Genomic DNA, 20,074 nt, shown 5'->3' on the forward strand with positions numbered 1-20,074 from the left:
GGAGTGGATTCTGCAGTGTATAGGGAGGTATAATATTGATCAAGAATCTTATCGTCAGCAGAGTGACACACTCCCTGAGCGTCCTTAATAGCAACGACTTTGGATTTCTGCTTCTTAATTTTGAGATAATTTGCCAAAGATTTACCCGCCTTGTTCCGTCCGCCGTACATTTTTGCATTACATTTGAGAAGATTGTTGCTAGCAGAGACCCTAGAATGCTTATTATATTGTAATTTTGCCTTAATTAAAGAAGACAGGGTATCTGTGGAGTTTGTTGTGAAATATTGATGTTCAAGGTCTTTAATCTGTTTAAGGACAAGGGAAGATTTCAGGAGAGCTTTCTTTTTCTTCTGAGATACAAAGGCAATAATAAAACCATGCGCAGCGGCCTTAAAAGCATCCCAGACAAAATGAAAGTGAGGTATGGAATGAAGATTGTTAAAGAAGAACTCATCCATAAAGTATGTAAATTGCTCAACAAAGTGAGGGTCTTAAAGGAGAGAATTGTTAAAGCACCAGCGACGGGAGGTGGAAAGAGGTGTAGGGTAATCCAGGTCAATAATGACAGGAGCATGATCTGAAATGAGGATAGAACCTATTTCTGAGTTAGTCATGAATTGTAAGGCATGCTGTGTAAGAAAAATGTAATCAATGCGGAGTGGGATTTGTGAACTGGGGAAAAGAAGGAAAATTCAAGTGTATCAGGATGGGAAATTCTCCATGTATCTATTAGACCTCTAGAAGAAATGGCTCTGTAAAAGGATTTTTGCATCTTGTTGGGACCATATCTGGTTTGTGACTTACGATCTAGAAAGGTGTCCATTAGCTGATCACCGCCCACAATTAAATTATCAGCTGCATGCGAAGAGAGAAGAGTAGATAAGTCATTCCAAAACACTAAATCAAGGCCATTGGGGCCATAAACATTACAAAGTGAAAATTGTGTATCAATAACAGTAGTATTTAAAAACAACCATCTACCATTGTTATCGCTTTACAAATCCAGCACATCATGAAACTAATTATGTAACTGAATGTTTAACTACTTCTGAAATAGGATAACGACACCATTTTTATTATTTACTGCAGGAGAAAAAAAAACTCTCCTACCCATTGTTTACGCAATGAAGACAGATCTTCTAATCTAATATGCGTTTCTTGCAACAAAGCAATTTGACATTTTAATCTCGCCAAATGAGATAAAACTCGCTGTTTTTTAATAGGGTTGCGAACGCCTTTGACGTTCCAAGATAACACATGAAGACCATTCATAAGTAAATGTGGAGTGAAGGTAAGCAAGAGGTTAGAAAAAAGGTAAAAGAGTGAGGAAAAAAGGAAGATGAAATATCCAGAAGAGGGGCAAAAAGAAAAGGCCAGCAGAAAAAAGCTAGGGAAAGATGTACGAAAAAAAAGACCCGAAACAGGAGGAAAGTAAGGAAAAGATACTGAGGAAGTGGTTGAAATGCAATAGAACATTTTTAAAAGAGGAAGAGAAAAGCGATAGATAGAAGGAAAATAGATGTGAAAATACAGATAAAGAAGAAAAGATGACAAGAAGCCCAGGGACTTCAGCCATGAAAAAGACATAAAAAGTAACAAGAAACATTGTTGCGAGAAGAGGGGGGCGGCAAAAACCAGAACAGCCACACCATTGGGGTGGGGCACCATTGAGGCCACTATCGAATCTACATCTGGTAAAAACGAAAGGTTGAGAAATTACAAAAAAATATATAAATTAAATCCTTAGAGACTGATAAGACAAGGAAAAATGGAGCTTACCAGAAACATGGGAACAAATCAACTGGAAACATGAAACAGACAGAAGGACGATAAATGCAGGAATCCTCCACCACAGTGCAAATTAGGCATACAAAATCAAAAAAAGGAAAAATTAACAGAAACGAGCACTAAGTTCATAACCTAAAAAGTGTAATAAAGGGCATTTATGAAACATTCAGTGTTTGCTAAGTTCCATGTGTTCTTCCCTGTGCGAATAAATACATTTCCGGAGATCAGCTGGGTGTTCAAATGAAAATGTTCTGTCCTTAAACAGGGATGTATGAGGCCATAACGAGCATTCATAGATTTCAGAGCAGGTCTGAGGTCAAGAAATTCTTTACGCCTACTGGCGGTTGGTTTAGAGATATCCTGACTAAAAAAGACCTTGTGGCCAGACCAGAACATCTGCTTATTTGTGTTTGGCAGCAGTATGAATTTCCACAAGATCAGAGTATAGCAAAAAGTAGGCGATGATGCCTTTTGGTTTATTGGTCGAGGATCTGTTTTGAGGCCCCAGTCTGTGTGCTCTTTGAATATTGAAATCAATTGATTTTGAGAGGCCAATAATCTGCAGGACCTGGGTTTTCAAGAAGGTGATCATGTCAGAGCCTTCCGGAATACCATAAATGCAGAGATTATTACGCTGATTACGATTTTCTAAGTCCTCAGCCTTTTTTTTGGGATGGTGAACTTCTTTGGTGAGATTGTTAACTGTGGCAATGACATCCTGTGTGTCACTCACTTTTTGCTCAACATTAGACAATCTCCTGTCAAGATCGGACCATTTTTCTTCAATTCTTTGAAGGGTGGTAGTAGTTTCCGACATGAAAGGGCGGAAAAGACGCAGTTCGTCCATAATGTCTTCTAGCGTGATGGGAAGAGGGGACTTAGTTGTAGAGGAAGGGTCTTTTTTAAGGCGTTTGCTGTTGTTGGACACAGAATCCTTCCGGCCTCCAGAAGAAGTCCCAGCAGGGCCATGCGATTTATTGGATAGTTCAAGCTCCATCTTGATGAAATTAAGAAAGTATTTAATTAGCGGCAATTAAGAACCAAGGGTTATATTGTTACTGAAGTGTGATCAGGGATAAGTCAATGACTATCAGGAACTTGCCATATTAGAATAAAAGAGATGTGGTAACAGTACAAGGAAACCAGAAGCCAAGTAAATAGCATCCTAACAAGTTATCATGTAGCCATAAACTGACAAGGAGACTGACAAGCAAGCGAAGCGTGTTAACAAGAAGCTGTGCGACTACGCTGAAGAAGTTAGTGCAGGCTTAAAAGAATGGCAATACAAAAAGTAGGTGAAATTGCTTGCTCAGTGAGAAATAACGGTACAAAGGCAATCATATTTGAATTAGAACCAGTGAAGAAATAAGTGCGCTAACATGGGTATTTGTATATTCAAAACATTGGTGAAGGTGAAATTAGTTGTAGTTGTAAGAGCGCTCACTCTGTATCAGCTGCAGACTTGAACCCCCTGAGGAAAAAAATAGTTGATTGGTTGAAGGGCGTATGTATTAACAGCAATAGGCAGCAAAAGAGGAGAAAAGGGGGAAAATTGAGGCACAGTTACTTGTTTTGTGGTGGTCTCATGCCTTGAAGACAAAATGCAGGTCGCTCTGAGGAGAAATTTTATTGCACCGTATTTGCGCAGACAAAATGGGGGCCGCGAGCACAGGAGTGCACTGGAAAAGCAGTCTTTTGCCGAACACAGGTCAGCGCATACTCGCAGCAGGACAAAAACACACCTCCGAGATCCTGGCGGTTTCCAATGGAATCGCTGCTAATTGTGGGCGGAATTCATCCTGTTGAGAGGTCCTTCCGTGTGGAAGTTCGCCTCGGTGCAACTGACCTCTTTAAGGCGCGGCCATCTTGCCGCCGCGCGTTTCTAGATTGAGTCTTTAATTTTGCTATGTATCTTCTTTATTTGTTATGCTGTTTGTGTCTTCTTTGTGTGTCTTGTTAAGATGCCCATTCTCTCTTTTGACTTTCTTGGGAAAATGCTTTTCTTCAATTTTGACATATTTTCCTCCTCCGCTACTCTTCCATTACATCAAAGAATAATGTCTTTGAGTTCTATATCTATAGACCATCGTAGTATAATCTGGAAAGAACATGATTTATGTCCTTTCAAAGGCAGTTTCTTTTATTTCTCAGGCTGCTTCAAGAATATCATAGCGGCCGCAGTAGTTGAGGAATCTTGGAATGATTGGTTGGTGAGGAGTTTGGGAGGCCGAATAGAGGTTTACGCTCTATATCTGATAGAGACATCTATCCGCAGATTCCTTGCCTATGAATTTCCCAGGCGTCCGACTGGATCCGTAAGATTTTTCTTCAAGCAATAGCCTGGCGCATCAGTAGGTGGTGTCAGTCACCTCCGTGTGGCGTTGTCGTCTCCTGCACCGCTGTGACATCTACACCACCTATATAGGCACCACCTTGGTGTGCTGATGTCCGTTCTTTTCGCGCCAGCCAGTGCAGATCTGTGAAGAGAGCTACCCTCTGTCACTTTTCGAAAGGCTTTTTTGGGGATTTTGTCAACCTCTTTTTTGGTATGTAGGTTTTTCATAACATGTCTTAGGAGACTTCTGGGTTCAAGCCGTGCTGCCCCTGTCACAGCCCAATGTCGGTGATGGACCCACACTTTGTTTGTCTCTGGTGCCTGGAGCTCTACCATGGCGATACAAAAGGGGATGATGGATGGGGCGTTTGAGCAAATCAAACACTCACCCCCAGTCAACTGATCTGGGTTTAATCCATCACCATTCTTTAGCCCACTCAGCCACCCCATTTCAGACATGGCTATATGCAAATCAGTCTGACCCTGTGGCTCATGGGAACAGTCCAGCCCGAACTGCCAAGCCATGTCTGCCATGGACCGGAAACAAGCATCCTGGGACCGGTTTCAGATTCATAATCCTCATCAGCCAGGCTATCTTGAATCCAGTGGCCAAGTGAGCAAGGGACTCACGTCTGAGCATACCCTGCCACACTTAGGGCGAACAAAGCGATACAAAAGGGGATGATGGATGGAGCGTTTGAGCCAATCAAACACTCACCCCCAGTCAACTGATCTGGGTTTAATCCATCACCATTCTTTAGCCCACTCAGCCACCCCATTTCAGACATGGCTATATGCAAATCAGTCTGACCCTGTGCCTCATGGGAACAGTCCAGCCCGAACTGCCAAGCCATGTCTTCCATGGACCGGAAACTAGCATTCTGGGATCGGTTTCGGATTCATAATCCTCATCAGCCAGGCTATCTTGAATCCAGTGGCCAAGTGAGCAAGGGACTCACGTCTGAGCATACCCTGCCACACCTAGGGCGAACAAAGCGATACAAAAGGGGATGATGGATGGAGCGTTTGAGCAAATCAAACTCTCACCCCAGTCAACTGATCTGGGTTTAATCCATCACCATTCTTTAGCCCACTCAGCCACCCCATTTCAGACATGGCTATATGCAAATCAGTCTGACCCTGTGCCTCATGGGAACAGTCCAGCCCGAACTGCCAAGCCATGTCTTCCATGGACCGGAAACAAGCATCCTGGGACCGGTTTCGGATTCATAATCCTCATCAGCCAGGCTATCTTGAATCCAGTGGCCAAGTGAGCAAGGGACTCACGTCTGAGCATACCCTGCCACACTTAGGGCGAACAAAGCGATACAAAAGGGGATGATGGATGGAGCGTTTGAGCAAATCAAACACTCACCCCCAGTCAACTGATCTGGGTTTAATCCATCACCATTCTTTAGCCCACTGAGCCACCCCATTTCAGACATGGCTATATGCAAACCGGTCCTCGGAAGCTTGTTTCCGGTCCAGGGAAGACATGGCTTGCCAGTTCGGGCTGGACTGTTCCCATGAGGCACAGGGTCAGACTGATTTGCATATAGCCATGTCTAAACTGGGGTGGCAGAGTGGGCTAAAGAACGGTGATGGATTAAACCCAGATCTTTTGAGTGGGTGTGAGTGTTTGATTGATTCAGATCCTCCGTCCATCACCACCCCCTTTTGTACTGCTGGAGCTCTACCATGACTTGCAGTTGTGTTCTGACTGTCAAGCCATGGCTCCGGAAGCTTTGAGGGAGCGGTTCCTGAAGCTGCTTGCGGCCTGGCACTCGAAAACATCACGGACAGGTGGGTTCTCCAGATAATCCAAAGGCGCTTACATGCCTTCAACATACAACCGGTTGACGGAGGATCACCTAACCTCAGGAGAAAGTCCTGACAATTGGCCAAGGAAGCCATAGAGAGAGTTCCGGAGCCCAAAATAGGCTGTGGTTGGTATTCCTTCCTGGACCTGAAAAAGGACAGGGTCTAAGTCCTATCTTAGATCTGCAAGCCCTCAACTGCTTCCTCGGAAATGAAAAGTTCAAGGGGTTCACTCTAACTCTGGTCTTGTCTGCCCTGGATCCAGGAGACTGGATGGTAGCTTTGGACTTGCAGGACTCCTATTTACACATTCCCATCCTGCCTGCTCAGCGGCACTACCTGCGGTTTTCGGTAGCTTTGAGTTCACTATGCTCTGCTTTGGCTTTAACAGTGCCCTTCGGGTGTTCACCAAGGTGATGACGGTAGTCGCATCACATCTGTGCAGTTCAGGGGGCCAGTCTTCCCCTATCTCAGTGGCTGGTTGTTGAATGTGGGCTCGCCTCAGGCTGGTGTCTCCCATGTCCAGACTATGGCAAATCTCCTACATTTGCTGGGGTTCACTATCAACGGGCCGAAGTCACACTGCACTCCCTCTCAGTTGCTCCCTTTCATTGGAGCTGTTCTGGACACAGAGCAAGGGAAAGCTGGGGTAAGTGTTTACAGACAACATCCTCACCATGTGGTACTACAACAAACAGGGCGTGGTGGGGCTTTGGACTCTTTGTCAAGAGGCCCTGCATCTCTGGACATGGTGGCATATCCTTGGTGGTTCAACACCTGGTAGTTTCTCTGAATGCCAGGGTGGACGCACTCAGCCATCGATGCCTAGCCGATCATGAATAGTGTTTCCATCCGGAGGTAGTGCAAGGTCTTTCAAAAAAATCATCCGGATCCAGTCTGACGCCTGGGAAATTCAAAGGTGAGGAATTGGCCGCTAGATCATGTCGCTACCAGATAAGGCAGTACCAAAGGTAAGTATCTTGTTCAACAAAAGAAGAGGCCAAACTGCCCAGCTGAATTGTCTATTGCAGCTATTGGTCTAGAAATTTCTGTCAAGAATATCTTGCTATCGCTCCAGCATGCATGTTATGCAGAGGTTATTCCTTCTTTCTCTTCTTTCTGTATCTTCTATTCATTCCTCTATTATATGTGCTGTAATGGCTGTTTTTTCATAGTGTCATTTGCATTGTTTTGGTATTTTCCTGTTGCAAGTTTCTTTGCTCAGCCACTTTCACTTCTCCAATACTGAGATCCAAGGCTGAGCGCATATCTTTTATTGCTCGGAGTAGAAATAAAGTCTGTTGGTTTGCCAGACCTGTTCTTCCTCCACTGGCAATTGCTCTAGCATACTTGTGCGTTTTCCCGCAGTTGGAAATTTGTCCTCCCTTGTCTTTCACCATCTTGTTCATGGCTTTCAATGTTTGGCCAGTGCTAGTTTTTTTTTTATATATATATTTTTTATGTATCCCAGTGTTTAGCCTCTCTTTTTTTGGGAATTTATGTTTGATTAATCACTTTCCTTCCCTCCTTACCACCAGTCATTTTTCCTGCCTCTTACTTACAACCTGCTGGTTTACTTTTTCACTTCCCTTTGGGAGTGGTTTGGTTAATCCTTCTTCCATCTCCAATTAACTTAGTCTTTTTCTTTGTGGAAGACAGAGTATTTGGTATTTCTCCTTTGCCTTCACTATCCTAGCTTAAAGTTAGAATCAACTAGTCTCTAGCTTGTCTCATTAATATTTCTGTTCTGCTTAATCCCACTAGGATGGCTTCTTGGGTAGTGTAAGTCACCTACCATTTTAGTTTCTCTTTTATAGGCATGGGAAGGTCTAGGTGTTTGGTGGGCCTCTAACACTATTTCTGTTTGTTCTAGCACTTCTCAAATAACAGTATCTCTCTCTTTAAGAAATAATTTTTTTTATCCTTTTCACGTGAGGTTATCGCTAGACTATGAAATTAACTGTTGCTGCAGGTACCCCGTCCTTCATTGGTCTGCACTGCCTTTTCAAGCACCCTGATGTTCCCACTCATCCCCCAACTTACCCACCCCCTCTATTGGTGATAAGAGAGAAGAAAAAAATGGGCACTGCTTGTGTAAGGAAAAGGAGGCGCCTTCTTGGAAGCTCCACTGACCATGCCCTATTTGAGTGTCTGTTCTCCTTTTGCCCGCTAGGGCGATCACAGCGAGCAATTTTGCCTCCATCTTCTCTCCAACGTGCTTTGCTGCACTGTGTCCCTTCTCTGGTCACTGGGAGCAACAGCCCCTCTCTTGATGGCTCAAGTTGCAACAAAGGAAGACTTGGACTTCTCACTTGTAATTGGGTCCAGTATCAGGTGCTCTGCTGCAATTTCTCCCTCTTTTCGTTTCACCCTCCAGCCTGTGCTTTCCATCACTTCAGCTCTCCTGTCATATTGCCAATGCCTATTAATGTATCCCCCCTTCTTCAGCCGTCCTATCATGGGTGCAATTACTTTGTTCACTGTTGTCCATGCAGGCAGTATTGCTTTGCTAGTTTTGGGGCTCCATCAATCCCTTCTTCAGCCAGTTCATATGGTGGCTACTGTTTATGGAGTTTATAATACCGGTTATCCTCTTTTGATTGTTAGTACATTTAGAGGAATATATTGGGTTATTGGGAGGCAGAACAGCACTGTAGGAGACTGTCTCTCATGTTTTTAGAATAGCCACACCCCTCATTTGGACATTACTAGTCGCTTTTTGAGCCCTATCATCTTCCATGTATAGGTGTCCTGTGCAACAGATTTCATAATAGCTCATTCATTTGTCTGCTTAGATATACTTGTTATCACTCAGGCAATGCCCAAAGCAATATCGTGCATGCTGGTCTCTGATTTCTCACCAAACAAACCACAGTTCCATTTGCTTGCATTTGTCCAGTAATCCCAGCGTTAATGGTGAAAAGTTCTAGTTGTAATAATTTGGATTCTTGCACTCTGTAGAATAGTATTCCACCTGATAATGGTTTTAACATACACACTCTGAACACATTTCTTAAAGATAAGACTGTCTCTGCTGTGTTAGAGATAAAATGATTTAGAAAAGGCTAAATTCCAACACCCACCTTTCAGAAATCATTACAAAACCCTGCGAATGTAAAGGATTATCACACAACAGAGGTTTTTTGTTGGAGGAAATTATATATTCAACAGTACTAGAAACATTTGGTGTTGATGTTCCTTGTCCAATCAATACTCCTTCAATGAAGTAGTAAGGCTTTCTACAGAGCTGCGTCATTTGAACTCATAAATACTCCTAATAATCTTCTTGATGGAGAATGTGAAAGATGCAGCAAGTGACCGATAGATCACAGAGGCTGGTTGACAGCCCATATATCATTTTACAAAAGTAAAAAAGTGTTGAGTACCCCAGATAGTAAAGTGTTTGGGGTGTAATACTCTAAAATGAAATTAGGAGAAAGTATAATTTACTCTCGGCCAAATGGAAGAGGGACATGGATTGGCTTATGGTAGCAGATAAAACAATGTGAGTAGAGATTGCCCCCGGAAGTCAGAAAAGGTGTAGAACAAGTGGAGTGTATGCAAGAAGGGGGGGGGGCCTTGCGTGTGCGTGGCGTGTGCGTGTACTGCCCCCAGTGTTAAAATGTTGCAATGCCCGGTCTATGAGAGTGAGGGTGAAGAACAGATCTGGCCCATGATGGGATAAACGTGGGATGATTTTTTACTGAAATTGAATATGTCTGAGAACTATACTATGTGGAGATGTACTGCCTTATTGATCTAATACAAGGCAGTGTTGTGACGTTATTTTAGTCACTGCCTAAAATGAATTAAAAATATATATTTTTTAAAGTATAATAAAGTACTACTAAACATAATAAAGTGAAAAAAATTATTTATGTACGGAAATTGTAGACAGCTGCATATATAGTGTATCAAAAAGAGGTATTCTGTGCAAAGAGTTCAGGTACTAAGAGGTTATATTCCATAAAAATCATCCCGAAGTACTTAAACATTCCGGGACCATTTCCTTTACCACTTCCTTTACCACTTCCTTTACCTCAGTCTAGATTCATTTGTGGCATTTGCATGCAGGATTATTACCAGTGACCCCTTCAATGCATCGGAGAAGGTCACTAAGAATAATATTATTTTGAATGCTGCTGATTGTCATAACAGTCATATGCACTTTGCGGCCAGACATCTGGTAAAAAGCATCGTAATGGGACTTCCAGCGCAGCATAATTTACGATGTAACCATCAGGCTTTACATTTTTTTCCTTCGTTCTTCAGATCTGAAAATACACACACTTCACATTCAAATCCCTCCTTTTCAATTTGCCAACCAAACCACCGCTTTGTGATTTTTCCGGTAGGCCAAACATACAAGAGCGTCTTACAGGTGGTTGGAGAGCTCTCAGTAGCTCTCGAGTTACTTGTTGGAGAACCCTGATCTAGATATCTCCTTCGGTACAAATTACTGTTGATGTTGCCTTTTTGCTGCATCACCATATTGTTGGCAGCTTTCATTATTGATTATTAAAGTGAACCCTCACGGTTTCACTGATGGCCGTATCTCTGGGCAGCTACAGATTAATGAATGCAGCCACTTCCATGGGTGTTTTCATCGCATGTTTAGTGTTCTGAAAATAAACCTCTATTTTTCTTGCTAATTTAAGTTCACTCTTTGTGAAGTCGTTTTGATCTTTCAGTGGTTTCTTCCTGTCATTTAATTTTCATACGAGGTGCATTATGTGTACTGTTCACATTACTGTGTGTGCTCATGATTGTTGTCTGAATCCTTGCGTTTGTATTCATAATCATCTTCAAAAGGATAAAAAGAACAGATGTCACTAAACAACTTAGGTGAACATTTATGACGTTCAATTTAACACCTCTGAACAAATTTTATGACCGCAGCAAGCATGCAATATTGCTGCTTCTCCAAATACATGCGTTATCTGCTGATCCTGGGAAGTTTGCTTAACCATGTGTAGCTATCAAATTGACTTTGCAACACTTCTGTGCATTTAATACATTCGCTGTTTTCCTGATCATAAAAGTTTGCTCAGGTGATGTTGAATTATTTCAACAGGAGCACAGTCCATGATTGAAAGGATGATCTTTCATTCTACCTCACTACCCACATGTTTAAATCTGCATGGTCAGTGGAAAACCGAGCATTGTGGCTCACGTTGGCCATCATTGCATCTAAAGATTGATACAGCAGAGACAAAATGTGGTCTAAGAAATTCAAGCCACTCTAACTGTATTACCAAGAAAAATAAAAACGTGCACAAAAATGACAGACTGAAAGTGGCGTCAGTCAAGGTGGCACCTCTAAATGAATATTGACACTGATTTCTTCACTGTTATCCGATTCAATATAATGAGCATACATCTCTTAGGCAGTTTTTATACCTTTAGAACCTGCTCCAAACTCTTGCCAGAAATGGTGTGCCTTGTGTGAATAGAAAACATATGGTTTCCTGTACGGCCATGTGGGGAGTTATGCAATGGCCGTCTTATCTTGGACTGTTGCTTTAGCTTTATTTCTTAATTATCTGTTGTATTTATTTATTTATTTATTTCTAAACTTATAAAGCGCAAACAAATACCACGAGTGGTGTCTCGGCGCTACGCAGACAAAGAGGCACCTCCTGTGCATTATTGAGTGAATAGCCAGGTCTTCACTTGCTTTCTAAAAATCATCAGTGAAGAGCTGCTTTTTATATGGTGGGGCAAGGTGTTCCAGAGCTTCGAGGCTGCCACCAAGAAGCGTCTGTCTCCCCATGTAACTGTTCTCACCCGTTGGATACATAGGGATGCAGATGAGGCAGATCTTAGCGCTCTCTTAGGGACATAAACCCGCAGTGATTCCCTAAAGAAGTCAGGTCCTTGGCTATTCAATGCTCTGTATATAATACACAAAGCCTTGAATTTGGTTCTCTTTTTTACTGGGAGCCAGTGTAGTTGGTAAACAATGGAAGAGATAGGTGCGAACTTGGGAGTTTTGGTCAAAATTCGTGCAGCGGCATTCTGCACCATTTGTAGCTTTTTAAAGACCTGCTCCTGAGCATTCAACAAAAGCCCGTTACATTAGTCCACCTTGGATAATACCAAGGAGGACATAAGGGTTTTCCCTGCCGACAGGGGAAGGTAAGGTAGCAACATTTTCACTTTTCGTAGCGTGAAAAAGGAAGAGGAGACTACTGCATTAGCATGATTGGTGAAACTTAGTTTGCTGTCAAACAACACTCCTAGGTTTCTGACCTTTGAAACTGGGCTGGGTGGGTTACCCATTTCAGGTGGCCACCAGATTGGGGACCAGGATGGTTTTAGGTCTCCAAACACCATTACCTCGGTCTTATCGGTATTTAGTTTTAGACAATTCCTGTCCATCCAGTGACTGATGGCTCTCATGCCCATCTGAAAGTTGGCTGCCACTTCGATCCCATTTTTATGCACTGCTAGCACCAACTGAGTGTCGTCGGCGTACGAAGTCACTTCCATTCCATGAGTTTTAATGACCCTCGCCAAGTCCGACACATAGATATTAAAAAGTGTCGGACTTAGCGAGGATCCCTGGGGGACTCCACAAGGCAGCACAAAGGTGGGTGAGTAGAAGTTCCCCATCTTTACCGACTGTTCTCTGTTGGACAGGAAAGAAGCCAGGAGCTCCGCAGCTTTGCCCTGTATGCCCATAGCCATAACACGGTCGATCAGGATGTTATGATCGACCGTGTCAAAGGCCGCTGAGAGATCCAGCAGGATCAGAACAGCCGTACCACCCTGGTCCATGATCTGTCTGATCTCTTCAGAGGCCTTGATGAGCGCCGTCTCCGTTCCATGTCCTCTCCTGAACCCAAACTGAGTGTTATCTAACAAGTTGTTATAATCAATGTAGCTAGCCAGCTGTTTGTTTATAACTTTTTCAAGTAATTGAGATGGAAAAGGAAGAGCTGGTATAGGGCGATAACTTTTTAATTCCAAGGTGTTAAGGGTGGGTTTCTTTAGAAGTGGCTTTATTATAGCAGTTTTCCATCTTTGAGGATATATTCCTGATTCGCAGACGGTACTGCAGATGTTCTCCAGGATTGGAGCTACCACATCAGATGTTAATTTAATGATGGTCGGTGGGCAGGGATCCAGAGGTGAACCCGACATTGTTGTTTTAATGAGATCTTTTATTTCTGACAGTGATGGAGGGAGAAATTCATTCAGAGAGGAGGATGTGAGTCGTGAGTTTTTAAGGCTATCTGATGGTTCCTCTGTCGTGATGTTATTAAATTTGTCAAAGATTTCTGTGACCTTGGTCCTGAAAAAGTCAGCCATTTGATTACAGAAATCTTGAGTAGTCTCAGTAGTATTTGCTGCTGGTATAGTAGTTAGTGTTGCCACTACCTGATATAATTGCCTACTGGAGTTCTGAGCTTTTTCTATCTGTTCACAAAAATATTTACTTTTTTCCAGTCTCAACATCTTCCTATAGCCTGATAGCACTTGTTTGTATCTTTCTTTGTCGTTATTGTCGTACTTAACTCGCCAGCACCTTTCTAGATTGCGGCATTTCTGTCTTTCCAATCTTAGCAGTTCGGTGAACCAAGGGGCTGATGGTGTTGCACGATTTGGGCGCACTCTCTTTAGAGGTGCTACTAGATTAAAGGTGTCAGTGAGCCATTGGTTATAGTTATTTACTGCTAGTTGAGGGTCTGACACTTTGGATGGTTTATTATTATCTAGTTTTTCGGTTAGTGTATTCGTATCTATGTTTTTCCAGTTCCTGCAAGACCTATGTTGCCTTTTTATCGAGTGTTGATTTTTGTATTTTTTAACACGGGCATAGAAAACCACCACTGCATGATCTGACCATACAATAGGATTAACAGTAGGGGGGTTAATAGCCGGATTGTTCGTGAATAAACCATCAAGGACATGACCTGCTTTGTGCGTAGGTGAGGTAACTAGCTGATTTAAGCCAACGGCCTTGAAATCCTCAATAAGGCTCAGTGTGTCTTTATCTGTTATGTTTTCTAAATGAAAGTTAAAATCTCCAAGTATTGTAAAATCGGAGGCTTCTGGCACTGTTTCTAGTAAAGTACTAATAGATTGGAGAAAAGGCGCTCTGGCCGCTGGGGGACGATAAAGCAGAACTCCGTTTAACATTTGGATGGGAGATAAAGTGATAGAAAAAGATAGTGTTTCTGCAGGAATGTTATCTGAAGTTCCAGTTTTTACCGCCAGATCTAGCCGTAGAATTATGGCAAGACCGCCCCCTTTTTTTCCTGCCGGTCTATCTTGTCTGACGATGTAGTAGCCCTCAGGGACGGCTGTCACAAGATCGGGGTCTGAAGCCAAGTCGGCCCATGTCTCTGTTATAAACAGAATATCCAGTTTGTGTGCTGATATTAATTCAGCCACATCTTCTCTATGTTTACACATAGATCTAGCGTTCACCAATCCGCATTTAATGCGTGTGGCCTCATTACAAGATGCCCCTGGGATAAGTGGCATCTGAGTAAAGGAGCGAGTGCATTTAAAATTGCAGCTTGGACAAGCTATGGGAGTCACATTGGAACACTCTTCTAGGTTGAGATGTGGGCATTCATGCCAGAACATAGTGTTATTAATATCTAACAGATCGGCTTAGTTTACTTTCTTCTTCAGTGATGTTGTATTTTCTTTTCAGAACAAGGCTCTTGATCTGTTGTTCATGTATGTGTACTTAAAATCAAGTCAAATACCATTGCAACCTGACCTTAAAAAAATGTAAAAAATGCTTCCAGACACATTTCTTGCAGTTTTCTTGGCTCCTTCGGTCACAGCTTTAAAGTTTGTAGAGTTTCGGCAACGGGGAGTACATTAAATTGCATTTTTGACTTGTTCTGAAAATGGCTGTTTGTGAAATTGTGCTGTACCACAAAGAACCAGATTGTGAGTGGGCTTGAGCTTTCTGACTCCTGTACAAACCCTTGTAATAATTGTGCATGGTTTGCAACACGCTGTAAGTACCGTTACATTTCAGTAGATCAAACCTGCCAGAATATAAAACAGAATTTACCATGGAATTACGCTTTTGGTATAGTAAGCACCACCACCTGCATGTTATTCCACAGAAGCTCAGAATAGATGCAATTTATCACACAATCCTGAGACCCGGGAGTTCGATTTTATAGGGTGTGGTAAATAGCCCATATACTCCTCTGAGGGACTCGTAATTAGACCACGAATTTCAGAAATATGGTGGTTAATTATGAAAAGGCTAAAACTATATTTAGTCCTTAGTTCATTCTTATCGGTTTTGCTTTTTCTATAACTGCTGTATCACAAAGACTGCAAGGTACTGAATACAAAAGAACACTGGTCTAAAAAATAATTTGAAGGCATAATTTTATTTAGGAATACCAATTAATAGAGTAGATCCTGTTCATAAACAGAAAAAGATAGTGACCAAATCTTTCTAATAGTCTGTTATTTATTTTTCTAGATATTTGGGCGATAGGGTGTATATTTGCAGAGCTGCTGACGTCGGAACCAATATTTCATTGTCGGCAAGAGGATATTAAAACTAGTAATCCTTATCACCATGACCAGCTGGATAGAATATTCAATGTCATGGGTTTTCCTGCAGGTCTGTATTGTATTTTATTCCTTATCACTGTGCTGCCACTTTGTTTTTGGAAAATCTTAAACTTCTGTAGCTTTGTGTTTTGAGGAAAAATCAGATTTTAAAGGATTGCACATCTTGTATGTAATTGTTCTGAATAATATGGATATTTGCTTATATGACTTTCAAAACTTTTTTTCTTTCTTGTTTATTTATAGATTTAGGTGACAAATTGTGATAAAGTGGGGCATAAAATGACCAGAATAAATAAGGTTTTCTCTTTCTGACAAAAAGCTCAACATTATTGGGAACGCTGCACTTCCCAACCATTAACAGCTATTCTAGTGATGCTAAACTTTAGTACTGCATGGCAAAATGTATTTGTAATTACTTTGCAATTATCTAGCCTGAATACATTTTTATTTCAAATGACCTTTGTAGTTTTTTAGGGCATCCTTAATTTTTGGCCTTTCCGCATTCGCATGTCTGCCAGAATATGTATTTCTATTTGTAAATTTTACATTTGCATATTTTGAATTTTTCTTACATTAACCTTGTCTAATGCAATAATTTGGTGGTAACATCTCACCATTTTCACCTGTCCTCCCTTCAGCAGAACCTGGGATTTCACGTCATTTTCATGAAATCCTCTTGCACCCCCCCCCTCTTTACTAGTTTAGTTCTGAAATCTTCTTACACTAATGTTGCCTCATTATTTGGGAGCTCAAGTCATTACTTTCTTCCCCTGAGAACACTTCCTTCATGGTTTCTTGTCAACCTTGATCTAAGCCATGCCCACAGCCATCTTTCTGGGTGCGATTTCTTACCCTGAACTTTGGTGGTGTTTGACCAAGCTCTTGAGCTACTTACTGGAGCCCTTATTCTCTTTCAGTTTTGATGTTTACTAAAGTCCCTTTAAGGTACTCAGAGTCCTAAAGAAGATGTATGTTAAGATGGAGAGCAGTTTGGAGTTGGATACAGTGGTTTAGCAACTGTGTCCAACTTTCTTCAGTCATAACCTATAAATTGTTTTGTTTCAGATTTTTCCTTAACCCTCATATGATTTGAATTTACATGTCTGGTTAGGATTGTGGATGTTTCACAATTTAGATGATTGAAAACCCATTAGCCTTCACATTTCATATTGGACCTTGAATTTAATCCTTGCTTTAGCATGGGTTTAGTTTGGTCGATTCTGCAGAGATTTAGGCACATTCCGGCTGCCCAATGCTGTAGTGTTTGTGGCAATGAAGGTCTTTTGGTCGCTAGAGCAAATAAAACAGTAATCCAAGCATGCTAAGACCAATGTTCATGATAGCTTAATTTTGTGATCAGATTGGAGTAGTATTAGCATTTATCAGAGTAAGTCAGAGATGAAGATTGATATCCTTAAGTATTGTGTTAACTTGAGTTCCTAGTTGTTAGAGAGGTTGGCCACATTTCAGAGGCCTGTAGCCAAGTCAAATTGCAGAGACTTTGCTGTTCCTCCAACAAGGACCTCTGTTTTGTCTCTGTTCATGCAAATGAAATTCTCCTTCATCGAATAGAGCATATAATTCAAGTAAGCAGAGTTGCCAGTTAAGTTATCAGATTTGTTTTGTAGCTCGAAATGGATTTGCATGTCATATGCATACATTTGGAAGTTCATTCGGTATTAACCTAATAGTTTTGGCAAGGTGTGTACTTACATATTGAACGGTAGACTAGAGACGAAGAATCCCTGGAGCATTCCAGAGGGCATGTAGAGGATTTGAGTGACCCATTCTTGCTTTTTTTTCATCTCAATTCATTTTCTGTTTTTCTGCGCAGTTGGTCAGAAATTACTCCATCCACATCATTTACAGCAGCATCAAAAACTGCAGATGGTCATGAGGAGGGAGACAACAATCCTCTGCCTCTTGCTATATTCAGTGTATTTTAATAACAATGTCCTACATACATTATGCAATCAGTGCAGACCTTCAGCGAGCCTCTCCACTCATTCAGTGAGGCCCTCATAGACACTATCCTCGCCATATGGGCAAAACCATGGTCAAAGCTACGTTGCTCTCCGTTGGCCTTGCATCCCCTATATGGCATTTTCCCCAACAATATTGCCCCTTTTGAGGCTTGATAAGGGGTATCCAACAGAGGCAACGTCGACATGTGCATCCGCAGCAATAGACCTCATAAACCTTTCAAGGTAGAAGTTGACAATCTGCCTTACAGAGTCCAGATCCGAGAAGCAAAGCACTGTCCAGTCTATGGCCTGTCAGCCTTCCTTACTCCTCCCCCCCCCCCCCCCCCCATCCCTTTTCCACAACCTCCACTGGAAAACCTCTTTCGTTTGTTGTCAGTGGCACCCTGCCAACCGGTTGGAAGGTTGAATAAGTTATTACTTCCATGGGTGGCGACAGATGGATGCCTCAAGTTGACTAGCAGTTGCCCAACCCTTTCTATTCACCTCTCTAAACATGCTGCCACAACAACTTCTGGAGGCGACTTATCTATCCTGTGGAAAGATATCCAGACTCTTTTGGAGCAAGGGAGCTGTGTAGAGCGTACTGGCCTCCATGGTTGGGACTGGCTGCTTCTCCCTTACTTTCTGGTCCTGAAGAAGGACAGAGGAATTTGTCCTATTTTAGACCTTCACCCCCTGAATTTCGGCCTCCAAAAAGGACAAGCTAAAGTTTTGCACTCAAGTTCTCTCTGCCCTTGATCCAGCTGGTAGATTGTGGTGCTGGATTTGCACAATGCCTATTTGCACATTCCTGCCCGACAGTCTCACAGGTGCTACCTACATTTTCAGGGGGCACACACTTTCAGTTCTTATTGCTTCCTTTCAGCTGTACCAGTTTTTTGGGATGTTCATTAAAGTAATGGTAGTGGTAGTTGCCCAACTACAGAGGTAGGGAATACTGGTCTTCCCATACCTCAATGACTGGCTGATGAAGGGGGGGGTCTCACCTCAACAGTCGTCATCCACCTCCAAATGACTGTCAATCTGTTTCCATCTCTGGGCTTTCTCATCAATGTACTGCTATCACACCGGACTCTTTAGCAGAGGCTCCCTTTCACTGGAGGAATCCTGGATGTGGTGCTATGCTGAGCTTTCCTGATGCCTTTAGAGAGTCCAGGATCTTGATGTTTCAACCTTTGACCTGGGTCTCAGTGTTTACAGCTCTGAGGATCTTGGGCTTCTGCATCCACTTTGTAACCCATGCCAGTTGGCACATGCAGGTTCTGCAGTGGGATCTGAAATCTCAGTGGGCTCAGCATCAAGGGATCCTCTCAGATTCCATCCAGATATCTTAAGAGACATAAAAATCTGCAGTCGTGGCTGATTGACCACAAGTGGAACGGTAGCTGAACCCCTCTCCCTGCCCCACTCGAAACTAACTGGAAGAGGTGGTCATCGAAGTTCTTTTGTCTGTGGCGGAAGCCCACAACTACATCAGTCCGTCACAGTTGTGGGTGATTCGCTAAGCCATAAAAGCTTGTTTCTTCTGTTCAGGGGAAAGAGTGCAGGTCATCATGGACACCACCTCCAACATGTGCTACTGCAACCAGCATGGTGAAGTAGGATTGTGGGTCCTGTGCCAGGAGAATGCACATCCCAGGAACTGGTTGGGCTGCCAGGTAATTTTTCTCGCCACACAACACCTGGGAGAAGCTTTAAACGCATTGGTGGATGAAAAAAACTGGTGTTGTCTAGCACATCAAGAATGGCGTCTAAACTCCGTGGTAGTACGTGGTAACTTCCTGTAATGAGAAGAACCCTGGCTTGAGTTCCCAAGACAATTCTCCTTCGGAGATGCCTGTGGGTTGAACTGGAGCTCGGGACTCCTGCACTCCTTTTCTCCGTCTCCTGCCCAAAGTTCTGAAAAAGATCCTTAACAACCAGGCCTAGTCATCCTAGTGGCTCTCGGTTGGCCAAGAAAGTGTGGTACCTGGAACTTCTGGCCATGAGCATTTGCCTTCTGGCCTGGCTGTACCTTTGGGGGGGACCTTCTGTTGATGGAGCAGGACAGGACCCTGCACCCGAGCAAACAGAATGTACACCTTCAGGCTTGGAGATTGAGCGGATACATTTGATTGCTTTTGATCTCCCACCACAGGTGGTAATTGCCATTCTGACAGCTAGGTGTCCATCCTCCAAAACCATCTATGTGCGACATCGGAGAAGTTTGATGTGTGATGTTGTTTAGGGCAAATCCCATCCCCGCTAGTCCAGTTATCTGATGTTATCATTAGTCTACCAATTACTTTTTGTAGCCAAATTATAAGTTTTGTTGTCTGCCTTTATATGGTTACATGATCAGTCCTCTCTGATCATGTGTTTAAATCACCTCTTGTGATGCATTTTCTGAAAGAGCTGACCCACATGTTTCCGCCAAAACCATGTGTTTCCCCAGTGCAAATTGAATTTGGTTCTATCGTTTCTGGTGGGCACCCCGTTTGAAACCGTGCACAGTTGTCCACACCACCTTCTCAGACAGACTTATCCTAACGACTAAGGTTGCATTCCGCCCTAAAGTTGACACTCCTTTTCACATTAGGCAGTCAGT

The 20,074-nt window shown here is 42.6% G+C and overlaps 1 protein-coding gene across 1 annotated transcript in view; it reads left to right on the forward strand.

The window, feature by feature from the left end:
* Positions 1-20,074, forward strand: part of CDK8 (cyclin dependent kinase 8) — a 184,742-nt gene that overhangs the window by 102,047 nt on the left and 62,621 nt on the right. Inside the window, exon 7 of the mRNA XM_078657112.1 lies at positions 15,408-15,551. Coding sequence (XP_078513238.1) covers positions 15,408-15,551 — 144 coding nt within the window. The remainder of the gene's footprint in view (positions 1-15,407; positions 15,552-20,074) is intronic.

The sequence above is a fragment of the Lissotriton helveticus genome, chromosome 8 (assembly GCF_964261635.1).
Source record: "Lissotriton helveticus chromosome 8, aLisHel1.1, whole genome shotgun sequence".
Classification (NCBI taxonomy): Eukaryota; Metazoa; Chordata; class Amphibia; order Caudata; family Salamandridae; genus Lissotriton; species Lissotriton helveticus.